This window comes from Drosophila santomea, chromosome 4 (assembly GCF_016746245.2).
Source record: "Drosophila santomea strain STO CAGO 1482 chromosome 4, Prin_Dsan_1.1, whole genome shotgun sequence".
Taxonomy (NCBI): Eukaryota; Metazoa; Arthropoda; class Insecta; order Diptera; family Drosophilidae; genus Drosophila; species Drosophila santomea.
In genome coordinates, this window is record NC_053020.2 from 671813 (window position 1) to 689949 (window position 18137).

Sequence of the window (18137 nt, forward strand, 5' to 3'; positions counted from 1 at the left end):
TCTCTCGGTTTGCCAAACAACTTATTGCCACGCCCACTCTTATGCCCACAAACCAACAAAAACTGTTTCTGTTGAAGTCTCTCCTTCGCACTTCCACTAGCTGAGTAACGGGTATCAGATAGTAGGGGTACTCGACTACAGCGTTCTCTCTTTTTTTGATATATGTACATAGTTATGTTCTATTGACTTCTGAATGCTTTCAGTCTCGGCTTTGCATGATTTCTAGTGATGTGAAAATATATCAAAATATCAATATACACATGATACATTAATATCGCTTTTTCTGTTTAAATATATTTTTGATATTTCTTACAGGCCCCGAAATTAAAACGGAGTGAAAATGAACGCAGCCTAAAGCGGAGCGGCAAAACATCAAAGCTTCTGTCGCACTTGAAAAATAGGTATAAGTAGAAGTAAAAGTTCAAAATGTATAAAAATATAACCGTTTAAAATATGTTAACTACCTGGACTGGTTCCGATCTAAAATCCTTTATTGTTTTTTTTTTTTTGTTAAAATAAGACTCTGTACATTTTTATTTGGTTCATCAGAAATTAAAATTGATTAATTTTGTATTTATAAATATACTTTCAGAAGTCGCCTACATAGAAACTAGTCGTTCGATAATTTATCTTTAGAATTAATTTCTATGAAATCTCTTAAAATCTAAAAAACTTTCTTAAAGATAAGATAGCTTTTAAGTATATAAGAATTTCGAATTTTCTTACAAGTACAAAATTCTTCTATTTGCTTATATATAAAATAAAAATAAATCTTAAGCACCAAAGCTATTGGTAAAAGAAAAGTAATAAAAATTAAAAACAAACTATCAAGAATTCTCGATATGTCAATTTTTCGGGTGAAATATTTTGAATTTTTTTAAATTACACAATGGTTTTTATTCTTGATTTTAGGGCGCTGGCATCAGCTGTATGCCAGATGGAGATCCTAATGATGATTTAGCAACTATGTAGTTTGCTATAGTGTTTCCACAATTTCCACAATTTTTTTATATTAGCAGGACACAGTCGGAGTTGTGGGAGTTGTCTTCACAAGCTTATCAGACTGGGATTATAAGCAGTTTTGCAAATGTAGCTATTTTCCTGTCAGTTCTGGCGTTTTTTAATTGCGAAATACAGGAAAATTTGCAATATAGCGGCTAGCGGGAATTTTGCTATTTTATGTTGAAAATTGATGAAATGTTAACTCAATATAATAATATTCATTTAATGAATTGGTTAAATAATGCAGATAGCGTCAGCTTTTGGGCTGAAGTTTTTAATTACAAAAATGCAGCAGGCAATTACAGATTTCTTCCAATGGCATCTTTTGCGATAAAACTATTGACTTTGCCATGGGGGCCGTCCATAAACCTCGTGGCGCTAATTTTGGGCCATTTTGACACCCCCTCTCCCCCCCCCCCCCCCCCCCAAGTTCCACCAAGTTACCTTAAACTTTTTGGAATAAAATAAAAATGTTTAATAAAATGTGTAGATATTTTTTTTTAGCTATATTAAATTGTTTTTAGCGGTTTCTATCTTTTTCTGAACCGTGCTTTTTCAGGTCTTGGAAAGTTGGCAACACTGATTATAAGGGTGCAGTAAAATATAGTATGCCCATTCTTCTAGAAAATTTGTGTTTGCACTGGTATTTTTTGCATGTGATTCTGTATATGAAGTGAACTTGGTTTTTTTATGGTTTTGAATTTTGGTTCTAGTTCGACCTTAAAAGTTTCGATATTTAGACGCATCCCAAGTTTGATTCCAAAAGATTCCAAGTCCAGTTTAAAAGCTTTTTTTCCTACATTCATTTTTCATACATCATTTTTCATACATTTTCATACATAACAAATTTGTTCAAAAAGCTAACTGTATTATATAAAGTAATAACCCACAAGTTTTGAGTCGAAGGCCCCCGTAGCTAGTACTCATTAAATTTATTAGATTTAGTATTGTATACTTGATTTAATTTTGTTAAATAAATAAATAAATATTTTTTATTGTATTATTGTTTTCCCAATTTCTATCGATATGCCAGAAATATGTTAAAATATCTCGTTCGCACTTACATTTGCTAAGCAGCGGGTAATTTGTATAATCATCTTGGTGATTATTCAGAATTAAACTTCCATTTTGAATGCAGTTTAAATTCTTGATAATTTTTTTTTCGTGCGGTCCCTATTGCAGTAGTCACAAAAGCGCATTTTAAAAACTCTACTAGTCGAATTCCGTCAACTGCTGTTGCTATGTTGGTGTTTCGCGGATTTACTTAAGCAAACGAATGGACGATCAAGTAGATTACAACGGGAGCAAGCATATATGAATTCGGATAAATGCTGTCATCGAGTAAAATATCATTTTAATATTAAGCAGAGAGACAAATATTATGTAAGAATGGTTTTCTCTCGAAAGTAAGTTATGCTACTATCTCTTTTTGTACCGTTTTTTATTATTTCAAATTGGGTCGTATATCGTCGATGCTATGTTGACTTCACCTTTTATAGAAAATTAGTTTTCATGGATTTTAATGTCGATATAAAAGTTATCGATACCGAGAGTTTTAACAGAATTGCTGTCTAAGTAAAAGTGAATTTGAAGAATAAAAAAGTCACAGAAAATACATTGAAAATGACATTCTGGTCCCTACCAAGTACCCATACCAAATCAACAAGGGGTTTTTTGGGCGTAAAAGAGCCACTTTAAAATAAAGACAATTACAGAATATCAGTCCGCCGCGCAGGTATTAATCAGTGAGGCAGATATACAATATTTACATATAAACCAATGCAAGACGGTTAAATATCTTGTGTTTCAAGGCCATAACAGTAATTATCCGTAACATCAAATTTTTAAATCAAAGCTAGCGTCCCTTGACAAGCATACATACACAATATGTATGTATATAGCAGAATCGGAAAATGCAGGTATCAATGCAGGTCCATATGTGTATACGCTTCCATGTATATATACACATGCACATATGACAGTGAATACTGACTCAAAAATGTTTGGGAACGGGTCCCAAAAAAAAAATTTTTTTAAATTACCATGCATGGTTACAAAATGTACACTAAAGCAAGTTAATTTATTTTTCAGTCTTGGCTTAAAAACTGGACCCGAAACACAAATAATGCTCTCAATCTTGGTATATCCGCATCAATGTGCGTACAAGCCGATTAAAAAATAAAACTGCTGGAAAACGATCCCAACAAAACGAAAATGGTGTCCGGGTGTCACCCAAATGACAAAGATGCCAAATATATTGGTATTAAAGGCAATACTTATTCCGAAACAATTCAAACTTCCGTACAAAATGATGGTTTAAGCACCTTCAACTGTGCGATTTACAAAGTTCAAGCTCCAATTAACGAGCAAATCAGATCTCAATTGTTTTGGAGAATGTCATTACTGAGCACAATACTACTTATTTTAATTTCAATTCACTTTAAATTGGCACATGCAGATCAGGGTACGTACTGCTCAACGGCATTAAGCCTTAACAGCAAATTATATATTTTTAATGTACACGAATTTCTGCAGTCGTTCTATTGGATACAACTAGAGAAGCTACATTGGAGTGGACCAGGTATCCGTATGGCCCTCAAGCCCAAACACCGGGGGTAAGTATTATTTATTTTATATACCCGTTACTCGTAGAGTAAAAAGTATGTTCGTTGAAAAGTATGTAACAGGCATCAAGAAGCGTTTTAGACCATATACAGGATCAATAGCCGAGTCGATCTGGCCACGTCTATCTGCCCGTCCTTATAAAGACCTCAGATCTCAGGAACTATAAAAGCTAGAAAGTTGAGATTCAGCATTCCGACTCTAGAGACATAGACGCAGCTCCAGTTTGTATTATTTATTTTATATACCCGTTACTCGTAGAGTAAAAAGTATGTTCGTTGAAAAGTATGTAACAGGCATCAAGAAGCGTTTTAGACCATATACAGGATCAATAGCCGAGTCGATCTGGCCACGTCTATCTGCCCGTCCTTATAAAGACCTCAGATCTCAGGAACTATAAAAGCTAGAAAGTTGAGATTCAGCATTCCGACTCTAGAGACATAGACGCAGCTCCAGTTTGTTGCCCCATGTTGCAACGCCCACAAACCGCCAAAAACTGCCACAACCACACTTTTGAAAAATGTTTCCTCTAAATTTCCGCCTCTTAATTTATAATATGATACAGATGCGAAAAATAAAATGAAACATTTTGCCCAATAAAAGATTGTATAAGTCCCTATAACTTAGGGTTTAAAATAAGCTGAAATACCTTTTTAGAAAGGGTAAATAATTCACTTATTAGAATATAAAAAATACGTACAATTTTTTTAATAATTTTTATTTTAAATAATAAACTTTATTACTACAAAACTACAAAATTAGGGGAAAAATAAAAAAGCACCACTTCATGCAAAAATTTAAAATTTCAATTTAAAACTTGATAGCAAAAAAACACTTATAACAAGTGTTTGCGTTCTAAAACTTCACCCATCCCAATAATTTAATATTTGGTAGTGTATCCCTTATTACCAATAACAGGTGCTTTTGTCATGGAATCAACCAGGTCCTGGCTCCGTTTTAGGGACATTTTGCTCCACAACTTCTTAATTACAGCCCAAAGGTATTCGTTGTTAGTTGGCTTAGAAGCTACAACCGCTTTTCTAATATCCGACCAAGAATTTTCGATGGGATTACGTTTTTGTTGGAATTAGCGGCATATCGTATTCGGCAAAGGGTAGCATCACCGTCTTTAAAATGTTTCCTTAAAAACCAATCCAATGTATTGCCCAAACTCCATTTTACGGGAAAGAAGACCATACCATTTTATAACCATGTGCTTTTTACTAAAACAAACCTTCCACATGTATTGAATACATATTTAAAAATATAGATAGTGCTGCTATTTTCTTTTTCGTCTCATTTTTGACCTTGTCGCACAAAATTTTTTTTTTAATTCGGATAGGGAAAATACCTGTTTATATGTGAATAATCGGTGTTCCTAATAACGGTACCGCAGCCCTTAATTATTTCACCGAGAATAAAGTACGCTTTGGTGGTGATATTTTTTTTGTTAGCAACCGTGCTCGGCTTGCCGAACCTAGCCTCCTTTTTTCGATAAATATTATATATAAGCTATTATCAACAAAACGGATCCAGCGAATCTCCTTGTCTAAGTTTATAATGTAATATGATCTTATTAAGTTCGATTTTGTTTCATTTTAGTGTTTTATTTTGGTAAATATTTATTGATCAGAAATATCGCGTAATTGCCTAATAAAATATTGCCTAACCTTGACTACTTTTAGTGGGTGGAAGAGTCATTTACCGACTTCGTTAAGGGCATAAACTGGAGAAGCTATGTGGTGTGCGATGTGGCATATCACAACGTCAATAACTGGTTGTGGTCGCCGTTTATTGATCGTGGATCAGCAAACCGACTTTATATTGAAATTCAGTTCACAATACGTGATTGTTCTTTATTCCCAGGTAAATATATAAAATTGTTTTTTAACACTAAAAAATAATACGACCTCTTCATTAATACGATATATTTCTCGGATTTTTATTTTTGGTTTAATAGGTATAGGATGTACTAGATTCGTAGAAATGTAGAAGGAAACGATTCCGACCATTTTAAGCATAAATATTTTTATTTAGGATCGATTTGTATGACCGTTTGAAAACCAAAATTTAGGAATTATAGAACCTAAAAAGTTGGGATAAGGTCTATGGACGCTTAGGCTGCACTTCTACAAATTAAATTTATGGTTTTTATTATTTTTCTGCCAATTTCTACCGATATCTAACCGTCATATTGAACCCGTAATATCTAAGTCTCGAAAATTCCCAAACCCTTTAAGAGACATGCGATACATCTTTTGGCCAAAACTATTTATTATATAAAAAAGTATACTAGGTTTTGGAAATAATTCGTAGCGTTTTACGAAAGATGACGCTAGCCAACTATTCATAGTCACACACACAAAAGTAAATACTCTGCTGAAAGCTTCTGACATAGCGCATCTTTACCAGTATTTGACATTTCCTTATGGTGTTCATAGCCATTGTTGTGCAGTATTAAACATGTCGAAGTTTGTGCCTGAAAAATCGTTTTTGCAACGTTAAAATAATAAAGTAACAATCCCCGCAAAAACGATTTTTCAGGCACAAACTTTGACATGTTTGATACTACACAACAATTGCTTTGAACACCATAAGGAAATGTCAAATACTGGTAAAGATGCGCTATGTCAGTAGCTTCCAGCAGAGTATGTACTTTTGTGTGTGTGACTATGAATAGTTGGTCAGCGTTATCTTTCGTAAAACGCTACGAATTAATTCCAACACCTTATACTAAAATTATTTCAAGTAAATATGTTACTTCAGAAGATTTACATTATATAATTTAAATGCGTACCATAATGCGTTACTGGAAAGCAATAAATACAACCGCCGATAAGTGGCGCTTGTTTGCGATGTCGGATATATTTGCTATTATACTGCCAATTGTACTTTCTTGAACGGTTAACGGGTATGTGTTAGTCGAAGAACATCGTTTCCTTCTAATTTATTCACATATATTAAGGTTTCTTTTGTCAATATACTTAGTAGTTCGTTTTTAAAAGTCTTTGCAATATCGAAAGGTTTTAACAAAAATATAATGATATTAAATAGAATATTCAACATACATACATACTTGCGATACCAGTGTTCATACGGTATTAATTTCGCTGCGTATAAACGGTGCTAATGACTCACTATTATTTCTGTTAATCGAATAATTTTCCCTGTCTTAGCACAAGAATTAGAAAAGTTTTATACAAAATAATATAATATAGAAATAATTTATGTTAATGAAGTTAAACAAAATAAATTGGTATTGGTGAACAAATTTTTGCAGTACCGGTTATATATTGCGTTGTGCATTGTTTTTTTAGTGCAATTTATTTAATTTAGAAAAACGATTTAAAAACTATTGTTTTATTTTAGGAAACGCTTTGTCATGCAAGGAAACATTTAGCTTACTTTTTTACGAGTTTGATGCTGCTACTCGAGAACCTCCTCCATGGCAAACAGACAGTTACAGGCTGATTGCTCGCATCGCGGCTGGTGAGGGGCGCTTCAATCAGAACTCCGATGTAGATATTAACACTGAGGTGAAGAGCATAGCCGTGAACAAAAAAGGCGTATATTTTGCTTTCAGAGATCAGGGCGCTTGTATTAGCGTCCTGGCGGTAAAAGTATATTATATTACGTGTCCCGCTGTTACCGAAAACTTTGCACACTTCAACGAAACACCTACGGGAAGAGAAATTACTATAATTGAGAAACAAAATGGAACTTGTGTCGAAAACGCAGAACCGTATGAGCCGCCAACCTACCTATGCAAAGGTGATGGAAAATGGACAATTCTTACAGGTGGTTGTCGTTGCAAGGCTGGCTATGAGCCGAATTACATCAATAAAACTTGTACAGGTTCGTATTATTTCCAAAGCCATTCTCCCTTTTTTATACCCGTTACTCGTAGAGTAAAAGGGTATACTAGATTCGTTGAAAAGTATGTAACAGGCAGAAGGAAGCGTTTCCGACCATATAAAGTATATATATTCTTGATCAGGATCAATAGCCGAGTCGATCTGGCCATGTCCGTCTGTCCGTCCGTATGAACGTCGAGATCTCGGGAACTTCAAAGCATACAGACTTCAGAGACATAGAAGCAGCGCAAGTTTGTCGATTCATCTTGCCACGCCCACTCCAACGCCCACAAACCGCCCAAAGCTGCCACGCCCACACTTTGATATTTTGTTATTTTCTGTTTTGATATTTTTTCATTTTTGTATTGGTCTTGTAAATTTCTATCAATTTGCCAAAAAAAAATTTGCCACGCCCACTCCAACGCCCACAAACCGCCAAAAACTGTCAGAGTTGAAGACACTCCTTTGCACTTCCACTAGCTGAGTAACGGGTATCAGATAGTCGGGGAACTCAACTATAGCGTTCTCTCTTGTTTTTTTTTTTTTTTTTGTAATTACTGGTTGCTGATCATGACTATTTATAAAGCGCGTAGGCTATGTTTCGCAATTGTTGTGCAGCACCTGATTTTTGCACTTGCTTTGCGGAACGAAGGCATAACTGCTCTCAGAAAGAGTACGACATAATCAAGTACTGAGCTGTAGTATTTAAAAGATTTTTTTTTTTTTCAGAATGTCCATTTGGAACATTTAAGTCTCCAGAGGTAACAAAATGTACTCCTTGTCCTCCCAATTCAAATGCTTCAAATACTGGTTCACCTTTCTGCAAGTGTGTGTCTGGATACTATAGACATCCAAACGATGGTCGACATATGCCATGTTATAGTCCACCAGCTGCGCCTACTAATCTCACTTTGTTGTTCGTTGATCAAACAAGTGCCATAATATCTTGGAGCGCACCAGCCAGAAATGAATCACTTTTACTCGAAACTCAGCCTAAAATGTACCACAGTGATATTGTGTACAAGATCAAATGTGTTAATTGCAGCCCAAATGTAGTGTACAATCCCTCAACTGACACATTTAACGAAACAAAAATAACACTTACAAATCTTGAACCGGTAACGACATACACTTTGCAGATACACGCAATAAATAGCGCGTCCCATATTACCGATTCTAACAGGCACTCCAACGAGACTTCACTAGTGGCAGTAAATGACATAACATTGCTAAATACGTCGTTCTTAAATATACCGTTGGATTTGAACGAAGTAAAGACCGGTCATGCTGAAATCGTTTTTACAACTGAGTCGGTTTTGCTCTCGACAGTTTTTAGCTTGCGTATATTGGCTATAACTAGCACAGATGCCGATCTAGAATGGGATAAACCTGTTCAAAGTGATTCTCCGCTTGAATTTTATGAAGTGCGTTGGTTTCCAAAGGTCGAATTAGATGCTATAAATAAATCAGCTCTGAATACAAAGGAAACGAAAGCACATATAGTAGGACTGTTAGAAAATACGGAGTATGGATTTCAAGTTCGCTGTAAAACGATTCATGGGTTTGGTTCTTATAGTAACATGATTTACGCCCAAACTCTTCAATCCGTTGGGTCAGGTAATTATCATTCTTTTATTTATGCTCCAGTCATATTTAATAATGTATTCCATTATAACAGTATACGACGATTCTGTCCAAATACGATTTATTGCTGGAGCCATCGTGACGGCTGTACTATTTTTAGTAATTTTTATAATAGCTACAGTATATTTTATGAGATCCAAGCATCAAGATGAACTTGATAAAAAATCTACAAATCATTTGCCATTACCACTTGATTACGCCAGCAACGAAGGTAAGAGTATTTTTAAAAATAATTTATTAGTTGTGCATATACAAATTAAAACTATAGAAATACAAATCTTAACTAGATAAAATAACCAGAATTTGCATATGCTCACAAAACAAGACTAAGATTATTATCGTACATAAAATAGGAGAGAAGATACTGACCGTTGAAGTTAGAATATGCAACTCGTATTACAGTTTTGCTCGTCAGTGTATGTGACGGATTTCTTAATTATGTATTGGAAGGGAGGCAACTGAGCACGTGCACCTTTGATTTAATATATAAAAGAGTGATGAAACGTTTGCGGAGGGGATTTTTCTTATATTGTGTTCTTTTATTCAGTCGTTAGCGTAAGCAACGAACTTAATTGGGTGGGAGTTAATGGCAAAATAGAAAATGGATAACGGAGATGGTGTAACATTGCGTTACCAGACTTATTTATTATACCCGTTACTCGTAGAGTAAAAGGGTATACTAGATTAGTTGAAAAGTATGTAACAGGCAGAAGGAAGCGTTTCCGACCATATAAAGTATATATATTCTTGATCAGGATCAGTAGCCAAAACTGCCACGCCCACACTTTTGAAAAATGTTTTGATATTTTTTCATTTTTGTATTGGTCTTGTAAATTTCTATCGATTTGCCAAAAAACTTTTTGCCACGCCCACTCTAACGCCCACAAACCGTCCAAAGCTGCTACGCCCAAACTTTTGAAAAATGTTTTGATATTTTTTCATTTTTGTATTGGTCTTGTAAACTTCTATCGATTTGCCAAAAAACGTTCTGCCACGCCCACTATAACGCCTACAAACCGCCAAAAACTGTGTTTAAGACTCTCCTTCTCCCTTCCACTAGCTGAGTAACGGGTATCAGATAGTCGGGGAACTCGACTATAGCGTTCTCTTTTGTTTTTTATTTCCTGCTTTGAGCAAAACGTTTATGCTTAACGCATCATGATGGAAAGGGGTCACTTTTGTTACCGAAGTTGTTTTTACCCAAAAATTGTTCTTCGTTACATTTAATTAATTTTTGGGGCTTTGTACATTTTTCACTGCCGTTTGGTAATTGTATTCTTGCATTCTTTGACTTCCCCTCCGCGGGCCAAACCCAATTTTTTTTATTCCAGTTACTCGTTTAGTAAAAGTTTATACTATATTCGATAAACCTTGTTGGCAATGCCAATTTACTCTACATAATATACTTTACGTAGAACGAATCTATTAAATTACTTTTTCTTTTTCAAAATCTTTTTTACGTGCTTTGCGCATCAATTCTTCTTTCAGATTATTCTCTCCTTTTCTAGAGTTGTGAATAATAACGTTCATGCTAAGAGCGAAAGCTTTAACCTGCAGAGTATTTACTTTTGTATGTGTGACTATGATTAGTTGGCTACGAAATAGTTGGCTTACGTAAAACGTTACAAATAAAAGCTAGAAAGTTGAGATTTGGCATGCAAGCTCCTGGGACATACCGGCAGCGCAAGTTTGTTGACTGATGTTGCCACGCCCACTCTAACGCCCACAAACCGCTCAAAGCTGCCACACCCACACTTTTGACAAACGTGATTTTCTTAGTCTAGTAAATTTTCTTAGTCTAGTAAATTTCTATCGAAACATTTTTTACCACACCCACTCTTACGCGCACAAACCGTCGGAAACGGTTAGTGTTAAATGATAAATGTTTTGATATTTTTTCACATATTTGTTAGTAGTGTAAATTTTTGATTAGAAATGGGAACACGTTTACGATGTCGAGAACTGGGACGGAATAGGCGTCATTAGAATCTATGGGCTTAATCGCAAATTTCTATCCTATGGTTTCCGGATCAAGACGTTCAAGACAGACGGCCATTTGCAATTCGACTCGAGTAGTTAATCTTATTAGATGTGTATATGTATCGATTCAAATATATTAAAATTTGACAATAATGTTATTCATCGATACCATACAAATATTTCTTATAATTATGGTTTCGTCCCGAAACCAATTGCATATAAATGAAAAACCCTCTGAAAGGATATAAATCATTTAAATAAAAAGTAATAAAAAAGTTCGTTATTTTTGTAACATTTTACATATTCCATTTCTTTCCTGGTTCGGCATATTTAGGTATTTTGACTAATTAAATATGCAATTCAGCATATTAGGCATATTTATACCCGTTAGTCGTAGAGTAAAAAGGGTATACTAGATTCGTTGAAAAGTATGTAACAGCAGAAGGAAGCTTTCCGACCATATCAAGTATATAGTAGTATAAAGTATATCCGTATGAACGTCGAGATCTCAGGAACTATAAAAGCTGAGATTTAGCATGTAGACTCCTGAGTCATAGATGCAGCGCAAGTCTGTTGACCCTGTTGCCACTCCCACTCGTACGCCCCTGAACCGCCCAAAACAGCCACGCCCACACTTTTGAAAAAAGTTTTTGATATATTTTCCTTTGTTTGTTAGTCTTGTAAATTTCTATCGATTTGCCAAAAAACTTTTTCACACGCCCACACATTTAAAAAATATTTTGATATTTTTAACATTTTTTTTGTCTTTTAAATTGTCTTTTGGCTTGTCGATAAATAAGTATTGGCTATATAAGTATCCGCAAGTCGGATGGCCGAGTATAACCTTTTTATTTGTGAATCTTTGATTTGGTAACTACAAATGCTTCATCAATACAATACAACATATATTTTTATTTTTATTTTTAGTTAATTCTATGGATACTACTCCAATTGTTAAAACACTTCATTTAAACGGTATATCTTTTTGTGAATTTGTACATTTTCTCTACATTCTAAGATTGAATAAGTGGTTTTGGTTGCATGCTTCTTATATTTTAAAAATTTGTAACAATCCACCTTTTTTCAACGACAATTAACTAATTTGCAGACATGTACTTCTCCGAGAACTTAAACTCGGATAAGTTTTTCAAAAGTTACCGTTTAAAAGTTATAAAATGGACGGTGTAGTCATTAGAAGTAGATACTCATATATGTAGATTTTCAGCTTTCGAAATCAATTACTACAGGCGTGTTTACTTTCAACTTAAAACATTCTGTTAAGCTGAAATCCAGTTTTGGTTTTCGAGCTTGCGTCTTCAACAATACATACATTGTTTTCACAATTACCTAAATTTTAATTAAGCATCATTTTTTTTAGCATCCTATACAGGGTATACAATAAACAGCACTTATGGACCTGTAACAAGTTTAAACTCATGCACTCCGAATTAGAGTGTGTAAAATTGTACCTCTTTTATGCTTCAAACATTTCAAAAAAATTTGAAAACAGACTACCATAGTAGAGAATTTTGGCTAATTCTTTTCAAACCAAACTAATAAAAATATTCCTTTAACATTAATCATGTATATACATATTACTTAAATATTTTAGAGCTTAACGGGAAATTTGGTAAAGCCTCTTATTTTCCTATGTCTATTTTAGTGACGACTCCTTTATTTGGAAATAGTAGAAGCTACGTAGATCCGCATACATATGAAGATCCTAATCAAGCAATAAGGGAATTTGCTCGAGAAATCGATGCAAACTACATTACAATAGAAGCTATTATCGGTAAGATTTTTGTAATATTCATACTAATACTTAAGTATACTTATGACCAAAAAATTTTTAAGGTGGTGGAGAATTTGGCGATGTCTGCCGCGGTCGCTTAAAAATACCCCCAAACTTTGTACAGGACATTGATGTTGCAATAAAGACTTTGAAACCAGGCAAGTTTGCAATTGGGTTAAAAACTAATTATTTGTTTTAACATTTAAAACATTTTTCTTGACAGGATCTTCGGAAAAAGCTCGCTGTGACTTTTTGACAGAGGCTTCTATTATGGGACAGTTTGATCACCCAAATGTTATTTACCTACAGGGAGTAGTTACTCGGTCTAATCCAGTTATGATTATTACTGAGTACATGGAAAATGGCAGCTTAGACACATTTCTTCGCGTGAATGATGGAAAGTTTCAAACATTACAGCTTATAGTTATGCTTCGGGGTATTGCCAGCGGGATGTCATATTTAAGTGAAATGAATTATGTACACAGAGACTTGGCGGCACGTAATGTTCTTGTAAATGCCCAATTAATATGCAAAATCGCGGACTTTGGATTGTCGCGTGAAATTGAAAATGCAAGTGATGCATATACAACTCGTGTAAGTATAATTAAATGGATAGTTATAAATTTATTTTTTTTAAAGCATTAGAAAATCCACAATACTATTTTTGTTAACAGTACCATTGCTATGGGTTTATTACGAATAGAACAGATTTTATAAATGGTTAAACCATCTATTAATATCATGTGATTTTTACGTTACGTTTGAAAGTACTCGCGATAACCTCTGTATACTAAGTTTGCGAGTATTTTTACGAAATCCATTTTTATTTAAGAAAATTGATAACTTTCAAAAACAAAACAAAAATTAGAAAGAAAAAAGAGAAATTACAACGCATACTTATACCCGTTACTCGTAGAGTAAAAGGGTATACTAGATTCGTTGAAAAGTTTGTAACAGGCAGAAGGAAGCGTTTCCGACCATATAAAGTATATATATTCTTGATCAGGATCAACAGCCGAGTCGATCTGGCCATGTCCGTCTGTCCGTCCGTCCGTATGAACGCTGAAATCTTAGGAACTACAAAAGGTTGAGATTAAGCACACAGACTCCAGAGACATAGACGCAGCGCAAGTTTGTCGATTCATGTTGCCACGCCCACTCTGACGCCCATAAACCGCCCAAAACTGCCACGCCCACACTTTTGAAAAATGTTTTGATGTTTTTTAATTTTTTTATTGGTCTTGTCAATTTCTATCGATTTGCCAAAAAACTTTTTGCCACGCCCACTCTAACGCCCACAAATCGCCAAAAGCTGTCACGCCCACACTTTTGAAAAATGTTTTGACATTTTTTCATTTTTGTATTCGTCTTGTAAATTTCTATCTACTCTATCTATTTCTATCTTTCTTGGCCAGGCCAAGAACGCCCACAAACCGCCAAAAACTGTCAGTGTTGAAGACTCTCCTTCGCACTTCTACTAGCTGAGTAACGGGTATCAGATAGTCGGGGAACTCGACTATAGCGTTCACTCTTGTTTTAAACTGTGTTTTAAATATTTTACAGCTAAATAATGAAATTTATGTAGACCAATATCAGTACTGGCAAATTAATTGTTTTTTAACTTCTAATATTAAAATACAAAATATTCACACCAAAAACATTAGATATTTCATTTGGGACGAATATTGGTAACAGTTACAAACAATTTTACTTGTTTTGATTACGGTACGCTCCAATCAAAGTCAAAAGTTACAACGCTAGATTTTATGCTGCCGTCAAAACCATTTTTTTTAAATGATTTTCCATATTTTTATTTAAAAGTATATTGAGTAACTTAAAAAATTAAGTTTTTCATTTAAGCAGACCTTAACACCGCAGGAATAATATAAAATTTAAATAGCGTGACCATTCAAAATGTTCTGTGTTCGTTTTTTCATTTTTACATTAACATTTTATATTTATATTTTAAGGGCGGTAAAATTCCTGTACGTTGGACTGCGCCTGAAGCTATTGCTTTTAGAAAATTTACTTCAGCGTCAGATGTTTGGTCGTATGGAGTAGTTCTATGGGAGGTCATGTCCTATGGGGAACGCCCATATTGGAACTGGTCAAATCAGGTATGACCTAAATCAAAGTCTATTATATATGTATTTATACCTATTACACCTATCCATTCAATAGGACGTCATAAAAAGTATTGAAAAGGGCTATCGTTTACCAGCTCCAATGGACTGTCCAGAAGCCCTTTATCAGTTAATGTTGGATTGCTGGCAAAAGCAACGTACTCATCGTCCCACATTTGCTAGTATAGTTTCAACTCTTGACAATTTGGCAAGACAACCACAGTCATTATTGACAACCCGACACTCACCAGAATCAGACGGTAATCATATTTTGGATGCACAGCGAGGTCAAAATATTTTTATAAGTACCGATCTTTGGTTAGAGCACATTAAAATGTCTAGATACTGTCAACATTTTAAAGAGGCTAATTTAGTAAATGCTCAACAGGTAAAGTATTATACTTTTACCCATTTCTTTGATTAAGTAAATAGACTTAAATTTTTGTATATAGATATCAAGGCTAACAGCTCAACAACTGTCTGACATGGGAATTACTTTAGTAGGACATCAAAAGAAGATTTTACATCAAGCCCGGCAACTGGACACTATAATATAAACCATTTATTTTTACAAAGTAGTTTAAGATGTACATATAAACAATACATAATTTATTATAATAATAATATAATATATGGTCGAACTTTCTTATTTTGAATCAACATCTGCAAAAAATATACTTTCATGTTGTACTATTTTCACGTGCAGTTTTACCTTCTGTTGCCAATTTATGCGAATTATACAGACTTCCAGTTAGGAAAGTTCGAGTTATATATATATAAATATAAATTTATAAAAAATATATATAATTAACACGTGTGAGATACAAAAACACAAGAACACATTACATTTAATAAGGATTTTATAGGTTCTCTTAACTAGAACATTAGATTATATAATAGAAAAAATATTGTTTTTACGTTGTTTAAAAAATATTACCTTATATACCAATGTGTATTAATTATTTACTATACAAAACATTTCAAGCTTATTATACGAGTATAGAGGCGCTATGATTGCCTAGCTGTTTTAAATTTTTTTTTTTGTGATAAAAGTGGCATTAACAAAATTATTCTTTTTTATTAGATTTTAATTCATGGCTTACTTTGCATAAAATAATAAAAACTAACAAAATTACAATAATGTGCGTTATTCCGACCTAAATAATAATGTGACTACCGTGGTATCATTTTTCAGAATTATTAAATTAATAGGACTTCCAAAATATTATTGTATGTTGTCTAGTAAGTATTTCACTGGAAAACGATCTATTGAGAGCTATAAAGTCTCCATGTACTGAAACTGCGTGGCGTTCGAATCGCTCTATATCTGAATTCAGCAACAAAAGATTCATTAGTCTATATCAGGGTTTTCTACAGTACCAACTCTCTTGTGCTTTGTTTGGCAGATTAAAAAGTATTACTGGACCGCACATAGAAAGCTGCGTTAAGATTACTGGCTAAGAAATGAATTTTTCGTTACTACTTTTAATGACTTAATAAACAACTTAAATATTTTTAATTTTCTTTTGTGCTTGAGTTTACAAAAAAACCTTAAATATAATTATTTTCTTTTATATTCTTATATTATTGTAAATTACATCTAGCCCTACGTTACATTTAAATTTTTGTTAGTATACTTTTATATTTGCATTAAATAAGCATATTTATTTATTCATATAAAGCACACTTACTGGTATGAGCACTACAATCAATGGCCTGTAGCTTGATTTTTTTAATAAGCATAATTTATTTATTATTAGTATTAGTTTATTAACGTTTAGGCGGAAGGATATTAATGTTTCGGTTAACAAGTTCAATTGGGATTAAGTAGGGGTTGTGGTTATAAGTGTCACAAAGGGAAAACAATCTATCAGAAATTGCCTAATGATAATTTCTGTGTTGCACATATTAAATATATGCTTATGTGTTAAGATTGGAGTGCTTTAATAACTCAACAAATTTACATATTCTTGATCAGTATCAACAATCGAGTCCATATAATCATATTAGTCCTCTCTATGCAAATCATTTGTCTCAGATCTATTGTATATAAAAAGTAAGTAATCAAACGGGTAGAAAAAATATCAATAAATTTTTCAAAAGTATTGGCGTGGACAAATTCGGCATATAGTAAGAAATAATCGTTCAGTAATGGATATAAATATTAGAAAAAAACAAGACAGAATACTAAGTCGAGTTCCCCAACTATCTGATACCCGTTACTCAGCTAGTGGAAGTACAAACGAGAAATTTCCACACTGACAGTTTTTGGTGGTTTGTGGGCATAAGAGTGAGCGTGGCAAAAAAATTTTTGGCAAATCGGGAGCAAATGGCCCAAAATTAGCGTCACGAGGTTTATGGACGGCCCCATACTTTAAATGCTCGGAAACGCTTCCTTCTGCCTGTTACATACTTTTCAACGAGTCTAGTATACACTTTTACTCTATGAGTAACGGGTATTGGTTCAATGTTTCTGATCATAAATGGCTCCTTTCTAAAATTCAAAAGTTTCTTAGACTGTTGGAAGGTATACAAGATCGCGAACTGGATCACTAGCCTGCCCGTCGTATTATAAAAGTTTGATAGTTGAGTCTAAGTACAGAGATTTTAGGACGTAGAAGCAGTGTCAGCTTGTTTGAGAAAAAGCTTTAAGATATATAAGAAACAAGGTCAAACTTTATACATTAATTTATATTTTATTTTATTTAACTATAATTAACTAATCTATTTAATGTTGTATATATTTTCAGACGGTTAGACAAGCATCTACAAAATAAGGATAAAATATAATTCCTTAGAATTAGGAAATTTAAAATAAAAAAATGGAAATATATTTATACATATGCACATATATATCTCCGAAAATGTAATTAAAATGGTAAAGATGGTTAATTTAATTCATATGAAGTATTTTATTTATAACCGCAACGAAATTTCTAGGAAACAAGCAAACACTGACCCGATAAAACTTTAAATATTTATTTTTGTTTTTGTCAATTTATTTTCATGAGTGCTGTTTTTTTATTTTTGCATTTACTTAGCTTTAAATATATGCGTCTAAATATATATGTAGATCCGACTATATTTATTATTTATCAACAGATCCCTTTTTATTATTAA

At 33.6% G+C, this 18137-nt stretch overlaps 1 protein-coding gene across 4 annotated transcripts; it reads left to right on the top strand.

Moving 5' to 3' along the window:
• The first annotated feature begins 2542 nt into the window (after positions 1 to 2542).
• Positions 2543 to 18083, top strand: LOC120454819 (ephrin type-B receptor 1-B). 4 transcript variants are annotated; one of them, XM_039640270.2, is made up of 14 exons: positions 2543 to 2822; positions 3094 to 3466; positions 3538 to 3617; positions 5310 to 5490; positions 6994 to 7479; positions 8208 to 9095; positions 9157 to 9333; positions 12030 to 12077; positions 12766 to 12894; positions 12957 to 13052; positions 13118 to 13488; positions 14865 to 15011; positions 15076 to 15405; positions 15470 to 18083. In XM_039640270.2, the coding sequence occupies exons 2-14, from the start codon at positions 3217 to 3219 to the stop codon at positions 15572 to 15574; spliced, it is 3288 nt and encodes a 1095-aa protein (XP_039496204.1). In that variant the 5' UTR covers positions 2543 to 2822; positions 3094 to 3216; the 3' UTR covers positions 15575 to 18083. The 4 variants fall into 4 exon arrangements, with proteins under 4 accessions (XP_039496204.1, XP_039496203.1, XP_039496206.1 ...); XM_039640269.2 differs by having other exon boundaries at positions 2543 to 2737; XM_039640271.2 differs by lacking the exon at positions 2543 to 2822 and adding an exon at positions 2904 to 2921.
• Positions 18084 to 18137: the final 54 nt, after the last annotated feature.